The sequence below is a fragment of the Bos taurus genome, chromosome 1, assembly GCF_002263795.3.
Source record: "Bos taurus isolate L1 Dominette 01449 registration number 42190680 breed Hereford chromosome 1, ARS-UCD2.0, whole genome shotgun sequence".
Lineage (NCBI taxonomy): Eukaryota > Metazoa > Chordata > Mammalia > Artiodactyla > Bovidae > Bos > Bos taurus.
This window is the reverse complement of record NC_037328.1, coordinates 132,940,969-132,964,737: the sequence shown is the minus strand read 5'-3', so window position 1 is coordinate 132,964,737 and position 23,769 is coordinate 132,940,969. Positions and strand designations below refer to the sequence as shown.

The 23,769-nt window shown below is 38.7% G+C and overlaps 1 protein-coding gene across 2 annotated transcripts in view; it reads left to right on the top strand.

Moving 5' to 3' along the window:
* PCCB (propionyl-CoA carboxylase subunit beta) overlaps positions 1 to 23,769 on the top strand; it is a 95,240-nt gene that overhangs the window by 59,563 nt on the left and 11,908 nt on the right. For both annotated transcript variants that reach the window (NM_001038548.2, XM_024987430.2), the window contains 1 exon segment: positions 901 to 1,024. In NM_001038548.2, the coding sequence (NP_001033637.1) occupies positions 901 to 1,024 (124 nt within the window).

Here is a 23,769-nt window from a genome sequence, read left to right as displayed (position 1 = left end):
GCAAATTGACTGTGCGTGCCTTTTGATGTGATGCACTTGAGAGGGTCACTTCTGTGATATTCTGCCAAAAATGCTTAGGCTGAAATTAAACATGAACAAACATGAAACCCAAATAACCAAATAACCGACCTCAAAGATGTTATGAACATGAAAGACAAAAATGGAGGGGAAAAATTTAAAGGAAAAATTTAGGGTAAAGAGACATTACCACTAAAAGTACCAGGTGACCAGACTTTTGTTGCTGTAAGAGGTGTTATTGGAATCACTGGCAAAATGTGAATAAGATTATATAATAGATGATAATCTATTAATATTAGCATCCTTATTTTGACAATGTCATTAAAGTTACATAGGAGACTCTCCTATTTTTAGGAGATAGACAACTTAGGTACTTAGAGGTAAAGAAGCAGCATTTCTGTAATTCTCAAAATTCAGAAAAAAAGATTGCTTGAATATATATACATAGTAGTAAATACATATACACACTTATATGCTTGAGAGACTAGGAGAAGAGTAAGGTAGCTAGATAGGGAGAGGGAATGATAAAGCTTATTTGGTAAAACGTTAATAACGGGGAATCCGGGTGAAGAATATTTAAATTTTTTGTACTATTCTGGAAATTGTTATGTAAGTTTGAAATTATTTCAAAATAAGGTAAAAAAATATATTAAATATGCCAAGTTAAATAGAACCTTTAAAAAGAAGGGCGCACTCACTGATTTGTCTTCCCCCAGCCGTGCACAAGGAAGAGGCACCGCCCTTGCCTGCTGTCCTGCTCCCAGGGAGAACCTGTGCTGGGGAGCGGCTGTCCTGCCTGGAAACTTGCAAATATCTGACTTTCTGTAATGTGGTTATATCTTGTTTATCATTTTGAGCTCAGGAGTGAATTTATCCCTGCAGGTTGTGGATGAGCGAGAATTTTTTGAGATCATGCCCAATTATGCCAAGAACATCATTGTTGGTTTTGCAAGAATGAACGGGAGGACTGTTGGAATTGTTGGCAACCAACCTAAGGTGGCTTCAGGTAGGAGGGAAATGCTCTAGACACAGACCTAAATCGGGGTGGGGAGCGGATGGGGGCCAGGGCTGCCTGCGCCCGCAGTGCCTGTCTTCTGCCTTTTCCTCAGTCAAGGCCTTCTATGGCCAGAGAAACTCAAATAGATGTTGCAGAAGCTCCTTTCTCTCTTAATTTCTCAAAATTAACATACGCATCTGAAAATGCTTCTTTCATGCTTCTCTAGTTTTTTAAGTGTTTATGGATTACTTTTTAACTTTTAAGCTCTTTGCTTCTTCAGAGGTCTGCCTTCTGTCCATCTGTTTATGCTATGACTAACTTACTGAACTGTGAGCTCCATGAGGCCAGGGGTGTTGGTGTCTTATTCATAGTTTTATTGCTAGTGCCTTCAGGGGTGCCAGGAACAGAGTTATATGTAACAAGTGAACAGCATCCTGCTGTGCACAGTTTTCTGGTGACATGGCCACACTTGAATCCCAATCAGGTGATGGGGACTATTCCATGCTCATGCTCAGGGTGGGACTGGGGACTCTGCTTACCACTTCCCTCCTTACTCTCTTCCTTCTTAGGTTTCCTTTGCATCCCTGTGTGGGATGCATACACCTTCCCTTTTTGACCCAGTCTCATCTTTTGTTTCTGCCATGGCAATTTCTCCTTGTCTTTAGAAGAGGCTTTGTAAAAATGTGTTTTATTGTGGTACAATATATTAACATTAAATTTGCCATTTTAACCATTTTTTGTGTTAGTGAACTATGGTTAATTTACAATATTGTGTTAGTTTCAGGTGTACACCAAAGTGATTCAGTTTTTATATACGTGTGTGTGTGTGTGTGTGATATGTCAGTTCAGTTCAGTTGTTCAGTCATGTCTGACTCTTTGTGACCCCATGGACTGCAGCACACCAAGCTTCCCTGTCCATTGCCAACTCCTGGAGCTTACTCAAACTCATGTCCATCTAGTCGGTGATGCTGTCCAGCCATCTCATCCTCTGTTGTCCCCTTCTCCTCCCACCTCCAATCTTTCCCAGCATTAGGGTCTTTTCAAATGAGTCAGTTCTTCGCATCAGGTGCCCAAAGTATTGGAGTTTCAGCTTCAGCATCCGTCTTTCCAATGAATATTCAGGTCTGATTTCCTTTAGGATGGACTGGTTTGATCTCCTTGCAGTCCAAGGGACTCTCAAGAGTCTTCTCCAACACCACAGGTCAAAAGCATCAATTTTTTTTTTTTGACACTCAGCTTTCTTTATAGTCCAACTCTCACATCCATACATGACTACTGGAAAAATCATAGCTTTGACTAGATAGACCTTTGTTGGCAAAGTAACGTCTCTGCTTTTTAATATGTTGTTCAGATTGGTCATATTTTTTCTCCCAAGGAGCAAGCATCTTTTAATTTCATGGTTGCGATCACCATCTTCAGTGATTTTGGAGCCCAAGAAAATAGTCTGTCACTGTTTCCATTATTTCCCCGTCTATTTGGCATGAAGTGATGGGACTGGATGCCATGATCTTCGTTTTCTGAGTGTTGAGCTTTAAGCCAACTTTTTCACTCTCCTCTTTCACTTTCATCAAGAGGCTCTTTAGTTCTTCACTTTCTGCCATAAGGGTGGAGTCATCTGCGTATCTGAGGTTATTGACATTTCTTCTGGCAGTCTTGATTCCAGCTTGTGCTTCATCCAGCCCAGCATTTCATATGATGTACTCTGCATATAAGTTAAATAAGCAGGGTGACAATATACAGCCTTGACGTACTCCTTTTCCTATTTGGAACCAGTTTGTTGTTCCATGTTCAGTTCTCACTGTTGCTTCTTGACCTGCATACAGATTTCTCAAGAGGCAAGTCAGGTGGTCTGGTATTCCCATTTCTTGAAGAACTTGCCACAGTTTGTTGTGATCTACACAGTCTAAGGCTTTGGGGTAGTCAGTAAAGCAGAAATAGATGTTTTTCTGGAACTTTCTTGCTTTTTCCATAATCTAGCAGATGTTGGCAATTTGATCTCTGGTTCCTCTGCCTTTTCTAAATCCAGCTGGAACATTTGGAAGTTCATGGTTCACATACTGTTGAAGACTGGGTTGGAGAATTTTGAGCATTACTTTGCTAGCGTGTGAGGTGAGTGCAATTGTGTGGTAGTTTGAACATTCTTTGCATTGCCTTTCTTTGGGATTGGAATGAAAACTGACCTTTTCCAGTCCTGTGGCCACTGCTGAGTTTTCCAAATTTGGTGACATATTGAGTGCAACACTTTCACAGCATCATCTTTTAGGATTTGAAATAGCTCAACTGGAATTCCATCACCTCCACTATCTTTGTTCATAGTAATACTTCCTAAGGCTCACTTCAGTTCACATTCCAGGATGCCTGGCTCTAGGTGAGTGATCGTACCATCATGATTATCTGGGTCATGAAGATCTTTTTGTATAGTTCTGTGTATTCTTGCCACCTCTTCTTGATATCTTCTGCTTCTGTTAGGTCTATACCATTTTTGTCCTTTATTGAGCCCATCTTTGCATGAAATGTTCCCTTGGTATCTCTAGTTTTCTTGAAGAGATCTCTAGTCTTTCCCATTCTGTTGTTTTCATCTGTTTCTTTGCACTGATCACTGAAGAAGGCTTTCTTGTCTCTCCTTGCTATTCTTTGAAACTGTGCGTTCAAGTGGGTATGTCTTTCCTTTTTTCCTTTGCCTTTCATTTCTCTTTTTTTCTCAGCTGTTTGTAAGGCCTCCTCAAACAACCATTTTGCCTTTTTGCATTTCTTTTTCTTGGGGATGGTCTTGATTGCTACCTCTTGTACCATGTCACGAACCTCTGTCCATAGTTCTTCAGGAACTCTGTCTATCAGATCTAATCCCTTGAATCTATTGTCACTTCCACTGTATAATCATAAGGGATTTGATTTAGGTCATACCTGAATGGTCTAGTGATTTTCCCTACTTTCTTCAATTTAAGTCTGAATGGCAATAACGAGTTCATGATGTGAGACAGTCAGCTCCTAGTCTTGTTTTTGCTGACTGTATAGAGCTTCTCCATCTTTGGCTGCAAAGAATATAATCAGTCTGATTTCGGTATTGACTATCCAGTGATGTCTAGATGGTTATAGGTTATTATAAGATATTGAATGTAATTCTTTGTGCTGTACAGTAAATTCTTGTTCTTTATCTTTTTTATATATGATAGGGCATGTGTACACTTGTTCTTTAGTCACTAGATTGTGTCTGTCTCTTTTGACAGACAATGACCCTGTAGACTGTATCCCTCCAGGCTTCTCTGTCCATGGGATTTCCCAGGCAAGAATACTGGAGTGGGCTGCCATTTCCTTTTCCAGGGGATCTTCCAAACCCAGGGACTGAACCTGCATCCTGTGCATTGGCAGGCAAATTCTTTGCTACTGAGCCACCAGGGAAGCCTTATACTACATTTTATTTAATCATTCTTCTGTTGATGGACACTTGGGTTGTTTTTACCTTTTCAGTATTGTGAATAATGTCACAGTGAGCCCTGAAATTTAAGTATTTGTTTGAAACCCCATTTTCAGTTCTTTGCATATATACCTATATTTTTACATGTAGTATGAGTTAGGGGTTCACTTTATTCTTTTTTTAAAAAATTAATTTATTGATTTTAATTGTAGGCTAATTACAATATTGTGGTGGTTTCTGCCATACATTGACATGAATTAGCCATGGGTGCACATGTGTTTCCCATCCAGATCCCCCTTCCCACCTCCCTCCCCATCCCATCCTCCAGGGTCATCCCAGTGCACCAGCCCTGAGCACCCAGTGTCATGCATCAAACCTGGACCGGGATCCACTTTACATATAATAATATACATGCTTCAATGCTATCCTCTCAAATCATCCCACCCTCACCTTCTCCCACAGAGTCTGAAAGACTGTTCTTTACATCTGTGTCTCTTTTGCTGTCTGGTGTATAGGGTCATCCTTACCATCTTTCTAAATTCCATATATATGCGTTAGTATACTAGATTGATGTTTTTCTTTCTGACTTACTTCACTCTGTATAATAGGCTCCAGTTTCATCCGCCTCATTAGAACTGATTCAAATGCATTCTTTTTAATGGCTGAGTAATATTCCATCGTGTATATATACCACAGCTTTCTTATCCATTCGTCTGACAATGGACATCTAGGTTGCTTCCATGTCCTGGCTATTGTAAACAGTGCTGCAATGAACATTGGGGTACACGTGTCTCTTTCCCTTCTGGTTTCCTCAGTGTGTATGCCCAGCAGTGGGATTGCTGGATCATAAGGCAGTTCTATTTCCAGTTTTTTAAGGAATCTCCACACTGTTCTCCATAGTGGCTGTACTAGTTTGCATTCTCACCAGAAGTGTAAGAAGGTTTCTTTTTCTCCACACCCTCTCCAGCATTTATTGTTGTAGACTTTTTGATAGCAGCCATTCTGACTGGTGTGAGATGGTACCTCATTGTGATTTTGATTTGCATTTCTCTGATAATGAGTGATGTTGAGCATCTTTTCATGTGTTTGTGTTTGTTAGCCATCTGTATGTCTTCTTTGGAGAAATGTCTGTTTAGTTCTTTGGCCCATTTTTTGATTGGGTCGTTTATTTTTCTGGAATTGAGCTGTAGGAGCTGCTCATGTATTTTTGAGATTAATTGTCAGTTGCTTCGTTTGCTAGTATTTTCTCCCATTCTGAAGGCTGTCTTTTCACTTTGCTTATAGTTTTCTTTGTTGTGCAAAAGCTTTTAATTTTAATTAGGTCCCATTTGTTTATTTTTGCTTTTATTTCCATTACTCTGGAGGTGGGTCATAGAGGATCCTGCTGTGATTTATGTCAGAGAGTGTTTTGCCCATGTTTTCCTCTAGGAGTTTTATAGTTTCTGGTCTTATATTTAGATCTTTAATCCATTTTGAGTTTATTTTTGTGTATGGTGTTAGAAAGTGTCCTAGTTTCATTCTTTTACAAGTGGTTGACCAGTTTTCCCAGCACCACTTGTCTTTTTTCTCCATTGTATATTCTTGCCTCCTTTGTCAAAGATAAGGTGTCCACAGGTGCATGGATTTATCTCTGGGCTTTCTATTTTGTTCCATTGATCTATATTTCTGTCTTTGTGCCAGCACCATACTGTCTCGATGACTGTAGCTTTGTAGTGTAGCCTGAAGTCAGGCAGGTTAGTTCCTCCAGTTCCATTCTTCTTTCTTAAGATTGCTTTGGCTATTCAAGGTTTTTTGTATTTCCATACAAATTGTGAAATTATTTGTTCTAGTTCTCTGAAAAATACTGTTGGTAGCTTGATAGGGATTGCATTGAATCTACAGATTGCTTTGGGTAGTATATTGATTTTCTGATCCATGAACATGGTATATTTCTCCATCTATTAGTGTCCTCTTTGATTTCTTTCTTCACGGTTTTATAGTTTCCTATATATAGGTCTTTTGTTTCTTTAGGTAGATATATTCCTAAGTATTTTATTCTTTTCATTGTAATGGTGAATGGAATTGTTTCCTTAATTTCTCTTTCTGTTTTCTCATTGTTAGTGTATAGGAATGCAAGGGATTTCTGTGTGTGAATTTTATATCCTGCAACTTTACTATATTCATTGATTAGCTCTAGTAATTTTCTGGTGGAGTCTTTAGGGTTTTCTATGTAGAGGATCATGTCATCTGCAAACAGTGTGAGTTTTATTTCTTCTTTTCCAATCTGGATTCCTTTTATTTCTTTTTCTTCTCTGATTGCTGTGGCTAAAACTTCCAAAACTATGTTGAATAGTAGTGGTGAGAGTGGGCACCCTTGTCTTGTTCCTGACTTTAGGGGAAATGCTTTCAGTTTTTTCACCATTGAGGATAATGTTTGATGTTGGTTTATCACATATGGCTTTTATTATGTTGAGGTATGTTCCTTCTATTCCTGCTTTCTGGGGGATCTTTATCATAAATGGATGGTGAGTTTTGTCAAAGGCTTTCTCTGCATCTATTGAGATAATCATATGATTTTTATCATTCAATTTGTTAATGTGGTGTATCACATTGATTTGCGGATATTAAAGAATGCTTGCATCCTCGGGGTAAAGCCCACTTGGTCATGATGTATGATTTTTTTAATATGTTGTTGGATTCTGTTTGCTAGAATATAGTTAAGGATTTTTGCATCTATGTTCATCAGTGATATTGGCCTGTATGTTTTCTTTTTTTGTGACATCTTTGTCTGATTTTGGTATTTGGGTGATGGTGGCCTCATAGAGGAGAAGGCAATGGCACCCCACTCCAGTACTCTTGCCTAGAAAATCCCAAGGACAGAGGAGCCTGGTAGGCTGCGGTCCATGGGGTCTCTAAGAGTCAGACATGACTGAGCAACTTCACTTTCACTTTTCACTTTCACGCACTGGAGAAGAACACTCCAGTGTTCTTGCCTGGAGAATCCCAGGGACGGGGGAGCCTGGTGGGCTGCCATCTATGGGGTTGCACAGAGTCAGACACGACTGCAGCGACTTAGCAGCAGCAGCAGCAGCAGGCCTCATAGAATGAGTTTGGAAGTTTTCCTTTCTCTGAAATTTTCTGGAAGAGTTTGAGTAGGATAGGTGTTAGCTCTTCTCTAAAGTTTTAGTAGAATTCAACTGTGAAGCCGTCTGGTCCTGGGCTTTTGTTTCCTGTAAGATTTCTGACTACAGTTTCGATTTCCGTGCTTATGATGTGTCTGTTAAGATTTTCTATTTCTTCCTGATTCAGTTTTGGAAAGTTATACTTTCCTAAGAATTTGTCTATTTCTTCCAAGTTGTCCATTTTATTGGCATATAGTTGCTGATAGTAGTCTCTCATGAGACTTTGTATTTCTGTGTTGTCTGTTGTGATTTCTCCATTTTCATTTCTAATTTTGTTGATTTGATTCTTCTCCCTTTTTTTATTGATGAGTCTGGCTAATGGTTTGTCTATTTTATTTATCTTCTCAAAGAACCAGCTTTTAGCTTTGTTGATCTTTGCTATGGTCTCCTTTGTTTCTTTTTCATTTATTTCTGCCCTAATTTTTATGATTTCTTTCCTTCTACTAACCCTGGGGTTCTTCATTTCTTCCTTTTCTAGTTGCTTTAGGTGTAGAGTTAGGTTATTTATTTGACTTTTCTCTTGTTTCTTGAAGTAAGCTTGTATTGCTATGAACTTTCCCCTGAGCACTGCTTTTACTGATTCCCATAGGTTTTGGGTTGTTGTGTTTTCATTTTCATTCGTTTCTATGCATATTTTGATTTCTTTTTTGATTTATTCTGTGATTTGCTAGTTATTCAGAAATGTGTTGTTTAGCCTCCATGTGTTTGTATTTTTAATAGTTTTTTTCCTGTAGTTGACATCTGATCTTACCGCATTGTGATCAGAAAAGATGCTTGGAATAATTTCCGTTTTTTTGAATTTACCAAGGCAAGATTTATGGCCCAGGATGTGATCTATCCTGGAGAAGGTTCTGTGTGCACTTGAGAAAAAGGTGAAATCCATTGTTTTGGGGTAAAATGGCCTATTGATACCAATTATGTCTAAGTGGTCTATTCTACCATTTAAAGTTTGTGTTTCCTTGCTAATTTTCTGTTTAGTTGATCTATCCATAGGTGTGAGTGGGGTATTAAAGTCTCCCACTATTATTATGTTACTGTTAATTTCCCCTTTCATACTTCTTAGCATTTGCCTTACATATTGAGGTACTCATATGTTGGGTGCATATATATTTATAATTGTTATATCTTCTTGGATTGACCCTTTGATCATTATGTAGTGTTCTTCTTTGTCTCGTTCCATGGGCTTTATTTCACAGTCTATTTTATCTGATATGAGTATTGCTACTCCTGCTTCTTTTGGTCTCCATTTGTGTGAAATATCTTTTTCCAGCCCTTAACTTTCAGTCTGTATGTGTCTCTTGTTTTGAGGTGGATTTCTTGTAGACAGCATATATAGGGGTCTTGTTTTTCCATTCAGCCAGTTTTTGTCTTTTGGTTGGGGCATTCAACCCATTTACATTTAAGGTAATTATTGATAAGTATGATCCCATTGCCATTTACTTTATTGTTTTGGGTTTGAGTTTATAAACCTTTTCTGCATTTCCTGGGTAGAGAACATTCTTTAGCATTTGCTGAAGAGCTGGTTTGGTGGTGCTGAATTCTCTCAGGTTTTGCTTGTCTGTAAAGCTTTTGATTTTTCCTTCATATTTGAATGAGGTCCTTGCTGGGTATAGTAATCTGGATTGTAGGTTTTTCACTTTGATCACTTTAAGTATGTCCTGCCATTCACTTCTGGCCTGAAGAGTTTCTATTGAAAGATCAGCTGTTATCCTTATGGGAATCCCCTTGTGTGTTATTTGTTGTTTTTCCCTGCTGGTTTTAATATTTGTTCTTTGTGTTTGACCTTCATTAATTTGATTAATATGTGTCTTGGGGTGTTTCGCCTTGGATTTATCCTGTTTGGGACTCTGGGTTTCTTGGACTTGGGTGGCTATTTCCTTCCCCATTTTAGGGAAGTTTTCAACTATTATCTCCTCAAGTATTTTCTTGGCCTTTTTTTTTTGTCTTCTTCTTCTTGGACTCCTATGATTTGAATGTTGGGTGTTTTACATTGTCCCAGAGGTCTCTGAGGTTGACCTCATTTCTTTTAATTCTTTTTAATTTTTTCCTGTTTCATTTATTTCCACCATTCTATCTTCCACCTCACTTATCCTATCTTCTGCCTCAGTTATTCTACTGTTGGTTCCCTCCAGAGTGTTTTCGATCTCAGTTATTGCATTATTCATTATTGATTGACTTTTTTATTTCTTCTAGGTCCTTGTTAAACATTTCTTGCATCTTCTCAATCCTTGTCTCCAGACTATCTGTAACTCCATTTTTTTTTTTCAAGATTTTGGATCATTCTTACTATCATTATTCTGAATTCTTTTTCAGGTAGACTCCCTGTCTCCTCCTCCTTTGTTTAGTTTGGTGGGCATTTATCATGTTCCTTTACCTATTGAATATCTCTCTGCCTTTTTATCTTGTTTAGATTGCTGTGTTTGGGGTGGTCTTTCTGTAAGTTTGTGGTTCCTGTTTATTGTGGAGGTTCCTCCCTATAGGTGGGGTTGGATGTGTGGCTTGTCAAGGTTTACTGATTAGGGAAGCTTGCCTCAGTGTTCTGGTGGGTGGAGCTGGATCTCTTCTCTCTGGAGTGTAATGAAGTATCCAGTTCTGAGTTTTGAGGTGTCTGTGGGTTTGGTGTGACTTTGGGCAGCCTGTATATTAATGCTCAGGGCTATGTTCCTTCATTGCTGGAGAATTAGCATGATATGTCTTGCTCTGGAAGTTGTTGGCTCTTGCATGGAGCTTGGTTTCAGTGTAGGTATGGAGGTTTTTGGATGAGCTCTAGTTGATTAATGTTCCCTGGAGTCAGGAGTTTTCTGGTGTTCTCAAGTTTTGGATTTAAGCCTCCTGCCTCTTGTTTTCAGTCTTATTCTTACAGTAGCCTCAAGACTTCTCCATCCATACCACACCGATGATAAAACATCTAGGTTAATGCAGAAAAGATTCTCCACAATGAGGGACACCCAGAAAGGTTCACAGAGTTACATGGAGAAGAGAAGAGGGAGGAGGGAGATAGAGGTGACCAGGAGGAGAAAAGGGGGAATCAAAAGGGGAGAGACCAAGCTAGTAATCAGTTCCCTATGTGTTCTCCACAGCCCGGAATACCCAAAGAGATTCACAGAGTTGGGTAGAAATGAGAAGGGTAGGGAGGAGATAGAGGTGACCTTGGGGAGAAAAAAGAGAGTCAAAAGGGGGAGAGGGCAATCAAGCCAGTAATCACCCTCATAAGTTAAAATGGGTACTGAAGATTGGATTCTTAAAGGTACAAAATTGATAACAAATACCAAAAAACAAAGATAAAAAATCTGGAGTAGAGGTTAGACTCTCAAAAATACAATATTAAAAAAACAAAATCAGAAAAATTACAAAAAATATGTATGAATTTGCTTTAAAAATAGGGGTTTTTTTTTTTGCAAGGTAATAGTAGGTTATAAAAATGAAAATTAATGGAGTACTAAAGGAATTAAAATTTAAAATTTTAAAAAATTTAAAAAGTGGTAATAGTAAAATATATCTAGGAATTTCTCTGGAGCTGTTGTAGGCAGTGTGGGGTCAGTTCAGTTTCAGATAGTTCCTTGTTCAGCTTATACTTCTTCTCGAGGTCTGTAGGCACCTTCCAACGTTGGTCCGAATTACAGGATTTTCATCTGTGGCACCTGTCACTTCCAAAGTGGTTCCATCTGTTTATTTTGGTTTCTTCTGTTTGCAAGTCTCTTCAGTGTCTAATTTCCACCCTGACACAAGGGGGCAGAGGTGATTACTTATTTAGGCTCACTTGTTCAGTTGTGCTGTGGGAAGGGAGGAACACTGCAAACAAATATCACTGGTGTGTGTGGGTAGTGCTCGCTGTGTCTGGGTCACACTGGGTTTGCCCCGACTCACAGCGTGTGTGCTTTCCTGGTCTACCCCACTCAGGCTCCAGGTTGCTCTGCAGGGGAACTATCTAAAGCGGGCCTTGGATTGCGTGCACTTCCCAGGTTTAAGCTGCTCAGATTCAGATTCTCGAGTACTCCACAAAGGCACAGACTCAGTTGGGCCTGCGTTTTGTGCCCTTCCCAGGTCTGAGCAGCTCAGGCAACCAGGTGCTTGGCGAGCGTGCTGTCCCCAGGTGGGGCGGTGCATCTTATCACCTCCCTGGTCCCAGCCAGTTGGTTTCCTATGTGCGCAGTGGGAGCACCATCTCAGGTGTGCCGTGTCTCCTCTGGGGAGCTGATCTCTGGCTGCGACCCTCCTGGTGGATGTCAACTGTCCACGATCCCAGGAAGACTTGGTTAGCAACTGGGGGCCTGCTCACAGTTTGGTGGAGGATGCCGTCTGTGGGGCAGAGATTGCCCCTCTCCCTCCAGCTCTGGTTGTTGCCCGCCTGCCTCTCTGCCTCCGGCAGGGGATGGGCCAATCTGCAGCCAGCTAGCTCTCCTCTGGTATTCGCTCAGTCCTTTGTTCTGTGAGTGGGCCTGGCAGTGCCTTAGGTTAGAGCTTTTCATGGGAAAGTTCTCTCTTTCTCTCTCTCTCTCTCTCTTTTTTTTTTTTTTTCTCTTTAGCTATCCCACAGTTTGGGTTGCTGTCTCAGGTTAGCTCCCTCAGATTGTCCTCAGGGCATTCAGGCCTAGTCCTTGCCCTAAGCAATGCAGCCTGCGCCTCCTTGTTCAGTCCCCGCTCGCTGGTGGCAGATGCAAGCATGGCGGATGCAAGCTTCTGGGCTACTTTTCTGCTGGGAGTTGCAGTTAGGTTGTACTCTGTGGATTTTATTTATTTATTTTTTCCTCCCAGTTTTGTTGGCCTCTGAGATTCCAAAACTCCCCACAGACCCGCCGGTGAGAGGGTTTCCTGGTGTTTGGAAACTTCTTCTCTTTCACGACTCCCTCCCTGGGACGGGTCTCCATCCCTAACTCTTTTGTCTCTCTTTTTATCTTTTATATTTTGCTCTACCTCCTTTTGAAGACAGTGGCCTGCCTTTCTGGGTGCCTGGTGTCCTCTGCCAGCGTTCAGAAGTTGTTTTGTGGAATTTTCTCAGTGTTCAGATGATCTTTCAATGAATTTGTGGGGGAGAAGGTGGTCTCCCCATCCGATTCTTCTGCCGTCTTAGGACTGCCCCCCCCCCCCCACTTTATTCTTTTGGATGTAGAAACTTAGTTATCCCAGCATCATTTGCCGAAGAGACTATTCTTTTCCTATTGAATGGACTTGGCATTTTTGTCAGAAATCAATGGTCTTGGCATTTTTGTCAGAAATCAATGGTCTAGAGATGTATACATTTATTTCTGGCTTTTCAATACCATTCCTTTCATCTACATGTCTGTCCATATGCTGGTATTACATTGTTCTGATTACTGTAGGTTTGTAGTGAGTTTTAATAGTGGGAAGTGTGAGTCTTCTTGTGCTGTTCTTTTTCAAGATTATTTTGTAGCCCCCTTGCAGTTCCATATGAATTTGACTATTGATTGGCCTTTATACTGTTGCGAAAAAGGATGTTGGACGTTTCATGGTGATTGCAGTGAGTCTATTGATCACTTCGTGTAGTATTGACATTTTAACTATGTAAAGTCTGACCCATGAACACAGGATGTCTTTCCATTTATTTTGGTCTTCTTTTATTTCTTCAGCAGTATTTTGTAGTTTTCACTGCATAAGTCTTTAAGTAACCCCTTGGTCAAATTTACTCCTCACTGTTTTATTCTTTTAGATGCTATTGTAAATGGAATTCCTTTTTCAGTTTCCCTTTCAAATTGTTCATTATTGGCGTATAGAAAGCCAAGTATGCACCTGCTTTTGGTTTGCTGATCTTATAACCTGCAACTTTGCTGAAATTAGTAGCTTGAATAGCTTTCTTGTAAATTCTCTGGAATTTTCTATACATAGGATCATATTTATCCAAATAAAAGTAATTTTACTTCTTCCTCTCCAACTTGGATGCCTTTTCATTATTAACTGCTCTGGCTGGAACTTCCAGCACAGTGTTGAGTAGCAGTGGTACTAGTGTGCATCTTTGTCTTGTTCCTGATCCTAGGGTGAGAATTTTGTGTTTCACTATTCATTATAGGATGTTAGCTGTAGGTTTTTGTACATGGTCATGATGTTGGGGAAATTTCCTTCTGTTTGTAGTTTTCTGAGTGTTTTTCATGAAAGGTGATAGATTTTGCCAAATGCCGTTTCTGTGTCAGTTGAGGTGACCATGTAGCTTTTGTCCTTTGTTGTATTAATGTGGTATATCATACGGATTGATATTTGTGTATGTTGAACCACTTTGCATTTCTGTAGGTTTTAATAAATATATAATGATATGTATCTACCATTTGCAGCACCATACTAAATGGTTTCACTTGCCCTAAAATTCCTCTGCCTATTCATCACTCCCTTAGCCATAACCCTGATAGCCTGATAACCACTGGCAGTCACTCATGCGTCTATTGTTTCTATAGTTTTCCGAACTTTTGCAAAATACTGTGTAGTTAGAATCACACAGTATGTAGATTTTTTGGATCAGCCCCGTTCCAACTTGTTATATGGGAGAAGCTGGCCTGATAAAGCTGTTTACTCTGTGGTTCAAGTTTCCTCCATGTCTTGTCATTGCTTAATATCTGATTTCTTTTTAGCGTTAATATTACATTGTCTGGTTATATTACAGTTCATTTTTCTATTAATCTACTGAAGAATGTCTTTGCTGCTTTTAAGTTTTGGCAGGTTATGAATAAAGCTGCTAAAAATACATATGCAAGTTTTTATGTGGACATGCATAGGTTTTCACCTCATTGGGTAAATATGGAGGAACATGATTGCTGGCTCAAAAAAGTAAGAGTGTGTTTTGCTTGTAAGTAAATTTGTAAGTATGTTTAGTTTGCCAAAGTGTCTTCTAGAGTGGCTGTGCTAATTTGCATCCCTACCAGCTGTAAGAAGAGTTCTCTTGCTCCACATCTTTTTTCAGCATTTGGAGTCAGTGTTCTGAGTTTTGGCTGTTCTGATAGGTGTGTAGTGGTATCTCATTATAACTTGCATTTCCTCGATGACATATGATGTAGAACATATTTTCATATGCTTATTTGCCTTGTCTGTGTTGTCTTTGGTAAGGGATCTGTTCAGGTCTTTTGCCCATTGTTTTGATTGGGTTGTTATTGTTGAGTTTGTTTGACCTAAATATAGAGGTGAACTGAAACAAGATCAAGAAAATGAGTTTATTCAGGAATAGCAGAGGAACTGTAATTCAGGACAAGCAAACTGTAGCAAGTTACAGATGAGTCCATTGAGGGTTTGGGGCAGGTTGTATTTATGGACAAGGAATGTAAAGAGGGGAGAGTTCAGTTAAGAGTCAGTTAAATAAACAACAAATGGAGACCAGCCTTGAAAACTTCCTGAGCAGATAAAAATCAGTTTAGCGACACAAACAAAACTCAGCCCTCTCTTTGAGTCCAACCTGACCTGGGTCATCTCCCGTTTTTTAAACTTCCCGAGTTTGATATGAGACAGCCCCTGGTCAACCCCCTGTCATCTGAGAAAATTTGGGCACTACTGGTGTTGAGTAAATCAGGCATTTTAGAGAAATCCGTTTAAGTTTTGTCTCCCTGAGGACAAATGTATGAGATTCTACATTTTATATCCTATTTTAGACTGAAATTCTTTCACAAGTTTTAAGAGTTCTTTGTATATGTTAGATAGCAGGCTTTTGTCAGACTGTGTGTTTTGTATTTTCTCCCAGTCTGTGATTGTCTTCTCATACTCTGGATAGTGTCTTTCACAGAGGAGAAATTTTAATTTTAAGTCCTGCATACCAATTATTTCTTTCATGGATCATGCCTTTGAAAGTAGAGTATCTAAAAAGTTAACTGCCATACCCAGGGTCACCTAAGTATTCTCCCATGTTGTCTTCTAGGAGTTTTATAGTTTTGTGTTTTACGTTTAGGTCTGTGAATCCATTTTGAGTTAATTTTTTATGAAAGGTATAAGGTTTGGGTCTACATCAGTTTTTTTGGATAGGGATGTCTGGTTGTTTCAGCATCATTTGTTAAAAAGACTGTCTTTCTTCCATTTTATTACCTTTGATCCTTTGTCAAAAATTACTTTATTATATTTATGTAAGTCTGTTCTGGACTCTATTTTGTTCCATTGATTTATTTCACCAATACCATACCTCATTTATTTCACCAGTACCATACCTCTTGATGATATTGAGTCTTTCTATCCATGAACATGGAATATCTCTTCACTTATTTAGCTTTTTGAGTTTTGTAATCTTTGTAAACTCTACATAAGAGTTTTGTAATCTTCCTCATATAGATCTTGTATTTGTTTTGTTAGATTTATGCCTATATATTTATTTCTGGCAGAGGGGTGTGTGCTAATGTAAATGGTGTTGTGTTGTTACTGATAGTTTCAAATTCATTGCTGGTATATAGAAAAGTGATTTACTTTAGTAAATTCACTTTGGATCCCACAACTTTGCTGTAATTATTAGTTTCAGCAGTATTTTTGTTCTATAGGATTTTCTACATAGACAATGGTGTCATCTGTAAACAAAGTTAGATTCCTTCCTTCCCAGTCTGTGTGGCTTCTGTATATTTTCTTTTCTTGGTTTATTGTATTTGCTAGGACTTCCAGTACAGTTTTTACAAGGAGTGGTGAGAGGGCACATTCTTGCCTTTATACCTGATCTTAGTGGAAAAATTTCTAGGTTTTCATCATTACATATGATGTTGGCTCTGGGTTTTTGTGGATGTTCTTTATTAAGTTAAGAATATTTCCCCTTTTGTTGGGAGTTTTTAATCATGAGATGCTGGGTTTTGTGAATGCCTTTCTTCATCTATTGATATGTTCATGTAGTTTTTCTTTAGATGTTGATGTAGTGGGATATGTGAATTGTTTTCCAGATAAATTATTTAATTGGCTGTGCTGGGTCTTAGTTGTGGTACACGTGGTCTTTGATCTTTGTTGTAGCATGAGGGATCTTCAGTTGCGGCATAAGAACTCTTAGTTGCAATATGTGAACTCTTAGTTGTAGCATGTGGGATCTAGTTCCCTGACCAGGAATCAAACCTAGTCCCCCTGGATTGGGAGCCTGGAGTCTTAGCCATTGGACCACCAGGGAAGTCTATTTTTCAGATGTTGAATCAGCCTCACATACCTGGGATAAATCTCACCTGGAAGTAGTCTATAATTATTTTTGTCTGTTACTGAGTTTGATTTGTTAAATATTTTGTTGAGAATTCTTGCATTTATGTTTGTGAGAGACACTGGTCTGTAGTTTTCTTGTAATGTTGTTTCAGTATTAGGGTGATGATGGCCTCATAGAATGAGTTATGAAATATACTGTCTGATTGTATCTTCTAGAAGAGATCATAGAAAACTGGTGCAATTTCATTTTTAAAGGTTTTTTAGAATTCTCCACCAATGAACCTTTTTGGAGTGCGTTTTTTGTTGTTGCTGTTTTGTTTTTTGACTACACCACATGACTTACACAATCTTAGGTTCCCTGACCAGGGGTTGAACACAGGCCCTGGCAATGAAAGTGTGGAGTTGTAACCACTGGACTGCCAGGGCATTCCCTGAATTTGTTTTTTAAATCATGTAAGAAATAAAAAGTGGTATTACAGTAATAATGCCAGAAATAATAACCAGAAATACAGTAATAATGACTTTCATATTTCCCTATGTAGTTATCTTTACTGGAGATCTTGATTTCTTTATATGGTTTTGTGATACCATCCACTATCTTTTTATTTCAACCTGGTGGGCTTGCTTTACCATTTCTTGTAGGGCAGGCATAGTGGTAACACACTCTTCAGCTTGTTTATCTAGAAATGTCTTAATTTGTCCCTCATTTTTGAAGGACAGCTTGCCAAGTATAGACTTCTTGGTTGAGCTTTTACTTTTTCAGCACTTTGTTTCTTACATTTTTAATTGAAGTATATATTTTGTATATATTTTGTATAATATGTTACAGTGTACAATATAGTAATTCACAATTTTTGAAGGTTATAATTAAAAAATATTTATAGTTGTACATATATTTATAGTTATAAAATATTGACTGTATTCACTATGTTATGTAATATACCCTGTAGCTTACTTTATACCTTGTGCCTCTCACTCTCTTACCCCGATATTGCTCCTCCTGTCTTATTTCTCCCCATTGACAGCCACTAGTTTGTTGTCTACATCCGTGTCTGATTCTTTTTGGTTGTATACACTAGTTTTTTATGTTTTTTAGATTCCATATGTAAGTGATATCATACAGTATTTGTCTTTCTCTGGCTTATTTCGCTTAGTATAATGCCCTCCAAGTCCATCCATGTTGCCACAAATGGCAAAATTTCATTCTTTGTATGTCTGAGTAGTATTCCATTATATGTATGAGTGTTAGCCACTCAGTCATGTCTGACTCTTTGTGACCCAGTGGACCATAGCTGAGCAGGCTCCTCTGTCCATGTTATTCTCTAGGCAAGAATACTGCAGGAGTAGTCATTCCCATTTCCAGGTGATCTTCCTGACCCAAGCAGGAACCTGGGTCTCCCACATTGCAGGCAGATTCTTTACTGTATGAGCCACCAGGGAAGCCCATTATACATATATACCATTTTTCTCTATCTGTTCATCTGTTGATTGACACTTAGGTTGCTTACATATCTTGGCAATTATAAATAATGCTGCTGTGAACATTGGAGTGCATGTATCTTTTTGAATTAGTGGTGGTTTTTTTTTTTTTTTGGATACATACCCAGGAGTGGAAATTACTAGAGCAGAAGCACTGAATAGACATTTTTCCAGAGAAGAAATGCAGATGGCAAACATGCACATGAAAAGATCCTCAACCTCGCTAATTGTCAGGGAAATGAAAAATCAAACCCCCAATGAAATATCACCTCACACCTGTCAGAATCAGTCAGTTCAGTTCAATCGCTCAGTCGTGTCCAACTCTTTGCGACCCCATGAATTACAGCACACCAGGCCTCCCTGTCCATCACCAACTCCCGGAGTTCACTCAGACTCACGTCCATCGAGTCAGTGATGCCATCCAGCCATCTCATCCTCTGTCGTCCCCTTCTCCTCCTGCCCCCAGTCCCTCCCAGCATCAGAGTCTTTTCCAATGAGTCAACTCTTCGCATGAGGTGGCCAAAGTACTGGAGTTTCAGCTTTAGCATCATTCCTTCCAAAGAAATCCCAGGGCTAATCTCCTTCAGAATGGACTGGTTGGATCTCCTTGCAGTCCAAGGGACTCTCAAGAGTCTTCTCCAACACCACAGTTCAAAAGCATCAATTCTTCGGTGCTCAGCTTTCTTCACAGTCCAACTCTCGCATCCATACATGACCACTGGAAAAACCATAGCCTTGACTAGACGGACCTTTGTTGGCAAAGTAATGCCTCTGCTTTTGAATATGCAGAGACTATCTAGGTTGGTCATAACTTTCCTTCCAAGGAGTAAGCGTCTTTTAATTTCCTGGCTGCAGTTACCATCTGCAGTGATTTTGGAGCCCAGAAAAATAAAATCTGACACTGTTTCCACTGTTTCCCCATCTATTTCCCTGTCAGAATAGCTATCATCAAAATTAACACAAATAAATGTTGGCAAAGATGTGTAGAAAAAGGAGCCCTTGTATACTATTAGTGGGAATGTATATTGGTACAGCCAGTATGCAGAACAGTATGGAGGGTTCTCAAAAACTAAAAAATAAAATTACCATTAAAAAAAAATGGGGGAGCAAAGACTGCCACCACATTCTGCCTAGCAGTCTGTCTGCTGCACACACTGGGGTATCCCTCCAGGACCTGGCTTCAGAGAGGGGAGAATCCTTTGATGGGTCTGTGGCTTGGAAGAGTTTCTTCACCTGACCACACCAGGTACCTTGATCACAGACTTTCAGCCTCCAGCACAAGATCAAGCCCTGAGTCTTTAGAGTGGAAGCATTGACTCCAAGACCATGGACTACCAGAGAACTAACCCTAGGGAGTATCAAATAGTGTGACTCACTCAAAGGAAACCACTTGAATACAAGACCCAGCATCACCCAACAACCAGTAGCCCCCTGTGCAGGATGCCTCATCTAAACAACAAACAAAATAAAAATATCACTCAGCTTTGCCCATCAGAGGAAAAACAAACAAACAAATAAAAACTCAGCACAAATCCCACCTATACAAAGCTTACACAAACCACTGGTCCAAACTTAGGAGGGCAGAAACCAAAAGGAAGAAAGAATTCAACCTTGAAGCCTGGGAAAAGGAAACCTCAAACACAATAAGTTAAAAAAAGAATAATGAAAAGGCAGAGGAATACTACACAAATGAAGGAACAAACTAGAAATGCAGAAGTCCAAATAAATGAAGAGGAAATAGGCAAACCACCTGAAAAAGAATTCAGAATAATAAAGATGATTAAAAACCTTGAAAAACAAATAGAGAAAATGCAAGAATCAATTAACAAAGACCTAGAAGAATTAAAGAATAAATATACAGAGGCAGACAACACAATTACTGAAATTAAAAACACTTTAGAATAAATCAATAGCAGAATATCTGAAGTAGAAGAACAAATCAGTGAGCTGGAAGATAAAATGGTGGAAATAACTTCTGTACAGCAGAATAAATTAAAAAAAAAATGAAAAGAACTGAGGATTGTATCAGAGACCTTTGGGACAATATCAGACACACCAACATTCAAATTATAGGGGTCCCAGAAGAAGAAGAGAAAAAGAAAGGGTATGGGAAAATTTTTGAAGACATTATCATTGAAAATTTCCCCAACAAGGAAAAGGCAATAGTTAATCAAGTCCAAGAGGTGCAAAGAGTCCCATACAGGATAAACCCAAGGAAAAACATGCCAAGACACATAGTAATCAAGCTAACAAAGACTAAACACAAAGAAAGAATATTAAAAGCAGCAAGGGAGAAGCAGCAAGTAACACACAAGGGAAACCCCATACACTAAACAGCTCTTTCAGCAGAAATTCTGCAGGTCAGAATGGAGTGGCAGCATATATTTAAAGTACTGAAAGGAAAAAATCTACAACCAAGATTATTGTACCCTGCAAGGGTCTCATTCAAAATTGATGGAGAAATCAAAAGCTTTTTAGACAAGCAAAAATTAAGAGAATTCAGTATGACCAAACCAGCTTTACGACACATGTTAAAGGGACTTACATAGCCAAGAAATACAAGAGAAGAAAAAAAATCTACAAAAATCAACCCCAAATAATTAAGAAATGGCAATAGGAACATATATATCAGTAGTTACTTTAAATGTAAATGGATTAAATGCTCCAACCAAAAGACACAGACTGGCTAAATGGATACAAAAACAAGACCCATATATATGCTGTCTACAAGAAACCCACTTCAGACCTAAAGACACATACAGACTGAAAGTGAGAGGATGGAAAAATATAGTCCATGCCAATAGGAAGGAAAAGAAAGCTGGAGTCAGTTCAGTTCAGTTGCTCAGTGATGTCCCACTCTTTGCGTCCCCATGAATCGCAGCATGCCAGGTCTCCTATCCATCACCAACTCCCGGAGTTCACTCAGACTCACGTCCATTGAGTCGGTGATGCCATCGAGCCATCTCATCTTGTGTTGTCCCCTTCTCCTCCTGCCCCCAATCCCTCCCAGCATCAGAGTCTTTTCCAATGAGTCAACTCTTCACATGAGGTGGCCAAAGTACTGGAGTTTCAGCTTTAGTATCATTCCTTCCAATGAACACCTAGGATTGATCTCCTTTAGAATGGACTGGTTGGATCTCCTGCTGAAGTAGCAGTCTTCATATCTGACAAATAGACCTTAAAGTAAAGAATATTACAAGAGATAAGAAAGGACACTACATTATGAACTACATTATGATCAAGGGATCAATCCAAGAGGAAGACATAACAATTATAAATATTTATGCACCCAACACAGGAGCACCTCAATACATAAGACAAACACTAACAGACATAAAAGGAGAAATGGACAGTAACACAATAATAGTAGGAGACTTTAACACCCTACTCACACCAATGGACAGATCATCAAAACAGAAAATTAATAAGGAAATACAAGTCTTAAATGATACATTAGATGAGATGGATATCTGCAGGACATTCCATCCAAATGCAGAAGAATACACCTTCTTCTCAAATGCACATGGAACATTCTCCAGGATGGACCACATCTTGAATCACAAATCAAACCTCAGTAAATTTAAGAAAATTGAAATGGTATCAAGCATCTTCTCCGACCATAATGCTATGAGACTAGATATCAATTACAAGAGAAAAACTGTAAGAAATACAAGCACCTGGAGAGATTAAGCAACACGTTTGTAAATAATCAACAGGTTACTGAAGAAATCAAAAGGGAAATCAAAAAGTTTCTAGAAACAAATAACAATGAAAACATGACAACTCAAAACCTACGGGATGTACCAAAAGCAGTTCTAAGAGAGAAGTTTATAGCAATACAGTCCTACCTCAAGAAACAAGAAAAACGTTGAATAGACAACCGAACTTTACACCTAAAACAACTGGAAAAAGAAGAACAAAAAACCCCTCAAAATTAGTAGAAGGAAAGAAATCATAAAGATCCTAGCAGAAATAAATGAAAAAGAAACAATAGTAAAGATTAATAAAACTAAAAGCTCATTCTTTGAGAAGATAAATAAAAGTGACAAACCTTTAGCCAGATTCATGAAGAAAAAAAGAGAGAAGAATCAAATCAACAGAATTAGAAAAAGGAGAGGTTCCAACAGACAATGCAGAAATACAAAGGATTATAAGAGACTATTATGAACAACTATATGGGAATAAAATGGATAATCTGGAAGAAATGGACAGATTCTTAGAAAAGTTCAATTCTCTGAGACTGAACCAGGAAGAAATAGAAATTATGAACAACCCAGTTACAAGCACTGAAATTGAAGCTGTGACCAAAAATCTCCCCTAAAACAAAAGCCCAGGACCAGATGGCTTCCTTCACAGGAGAATTCTGTAGAACATTTAGATAAGAGCTAATGCCTATCCTTCCAAAATCTTTCAAAAAATCGCAGAGGAAGGAACACTTCCAAACTCACTCTATGAGGCCATCATTACCATGATACCAAAAACAAAGACAAGCCAAAAAAGAAAGCTACAGGCCAATATCACTGAAGAACATAGATGCAGAAATCCTCAACAGAATTTTAGCAAACAGAATTCAGCAACACATTGAAAAGCTCATAGACCATGATCAAGTTGGGTTTATTCCGGGAATGTAAAGATTCTTCAATATATGCCAATCGATCAAATTGATATGCCATATTAACAAATTGAGAGATAAAAACCATATGATAATCTCAATAGATGGAGAAAAGTCTTTGACAAAATTCAGCACCCATTTATGATTAAAACTCTTCAAAAAATGGGCATAGAAGGAACTTACCTCAACATAGTAGAGGCCAAATATGAGAAACCTGCAGCAAACATTATTCTCAGTGGTGAACAACTGAAAGCAGTCCCCTTAAGAACAGAACAAGACAAGGGTGTCCACTTTCACTACTGTTATTCAACATAGTTCTGGAAGTCTTGGCCACAGCAATCAGAGAAAAAAAAGAAGTAAAAGGAATCCAGATGGGAAAAGAAGAAATAACGTGCTCATGGTATGCAGATGACATGATACTGTACATAGAAAACCCTAAAGATAGTATCAGAAAGTTACTAGAGCTAATCAGTGAATTTAGCAAAATGCAGGATACAAAATCAATACACAGAAATCATTTTCATTTCTATATACTAACAATGAAAAATCAGAATGAGAAATTAAGGAATCAATCCTTAACAAAAAGAATTAAATATCTAGGAATAAACTTACCTAAGGAGACAAAAGAACTGTCCACAGAAAATTGAAAGACACTGAAGGAAGAAATCAAAGACGACATAAACAGATGGGGAGATATTCCATGTTCCTGGGTAGGAAGAATCAATATTGTGAAACTGGCTATACTACCAAAGGCAATCTACAGATTCAATGTAATCCCTATCAAATCACCAATGGCATTTTTCACAGAACTAGAACAAAAAATGTCACAATTCATATGGAAACACAAAAGCCCCTGAATAGCCAAGGCAGTCTTGAGAAAGAAGAATGAAGCTGGAGGAATCAACCTTCCTGACTTCAGATTATACTAGAAAGCTACAGTCATCAAGACAGTATGCTACTAGCACAAATACAGAAATATAGACCAATGGAACAAGATAGA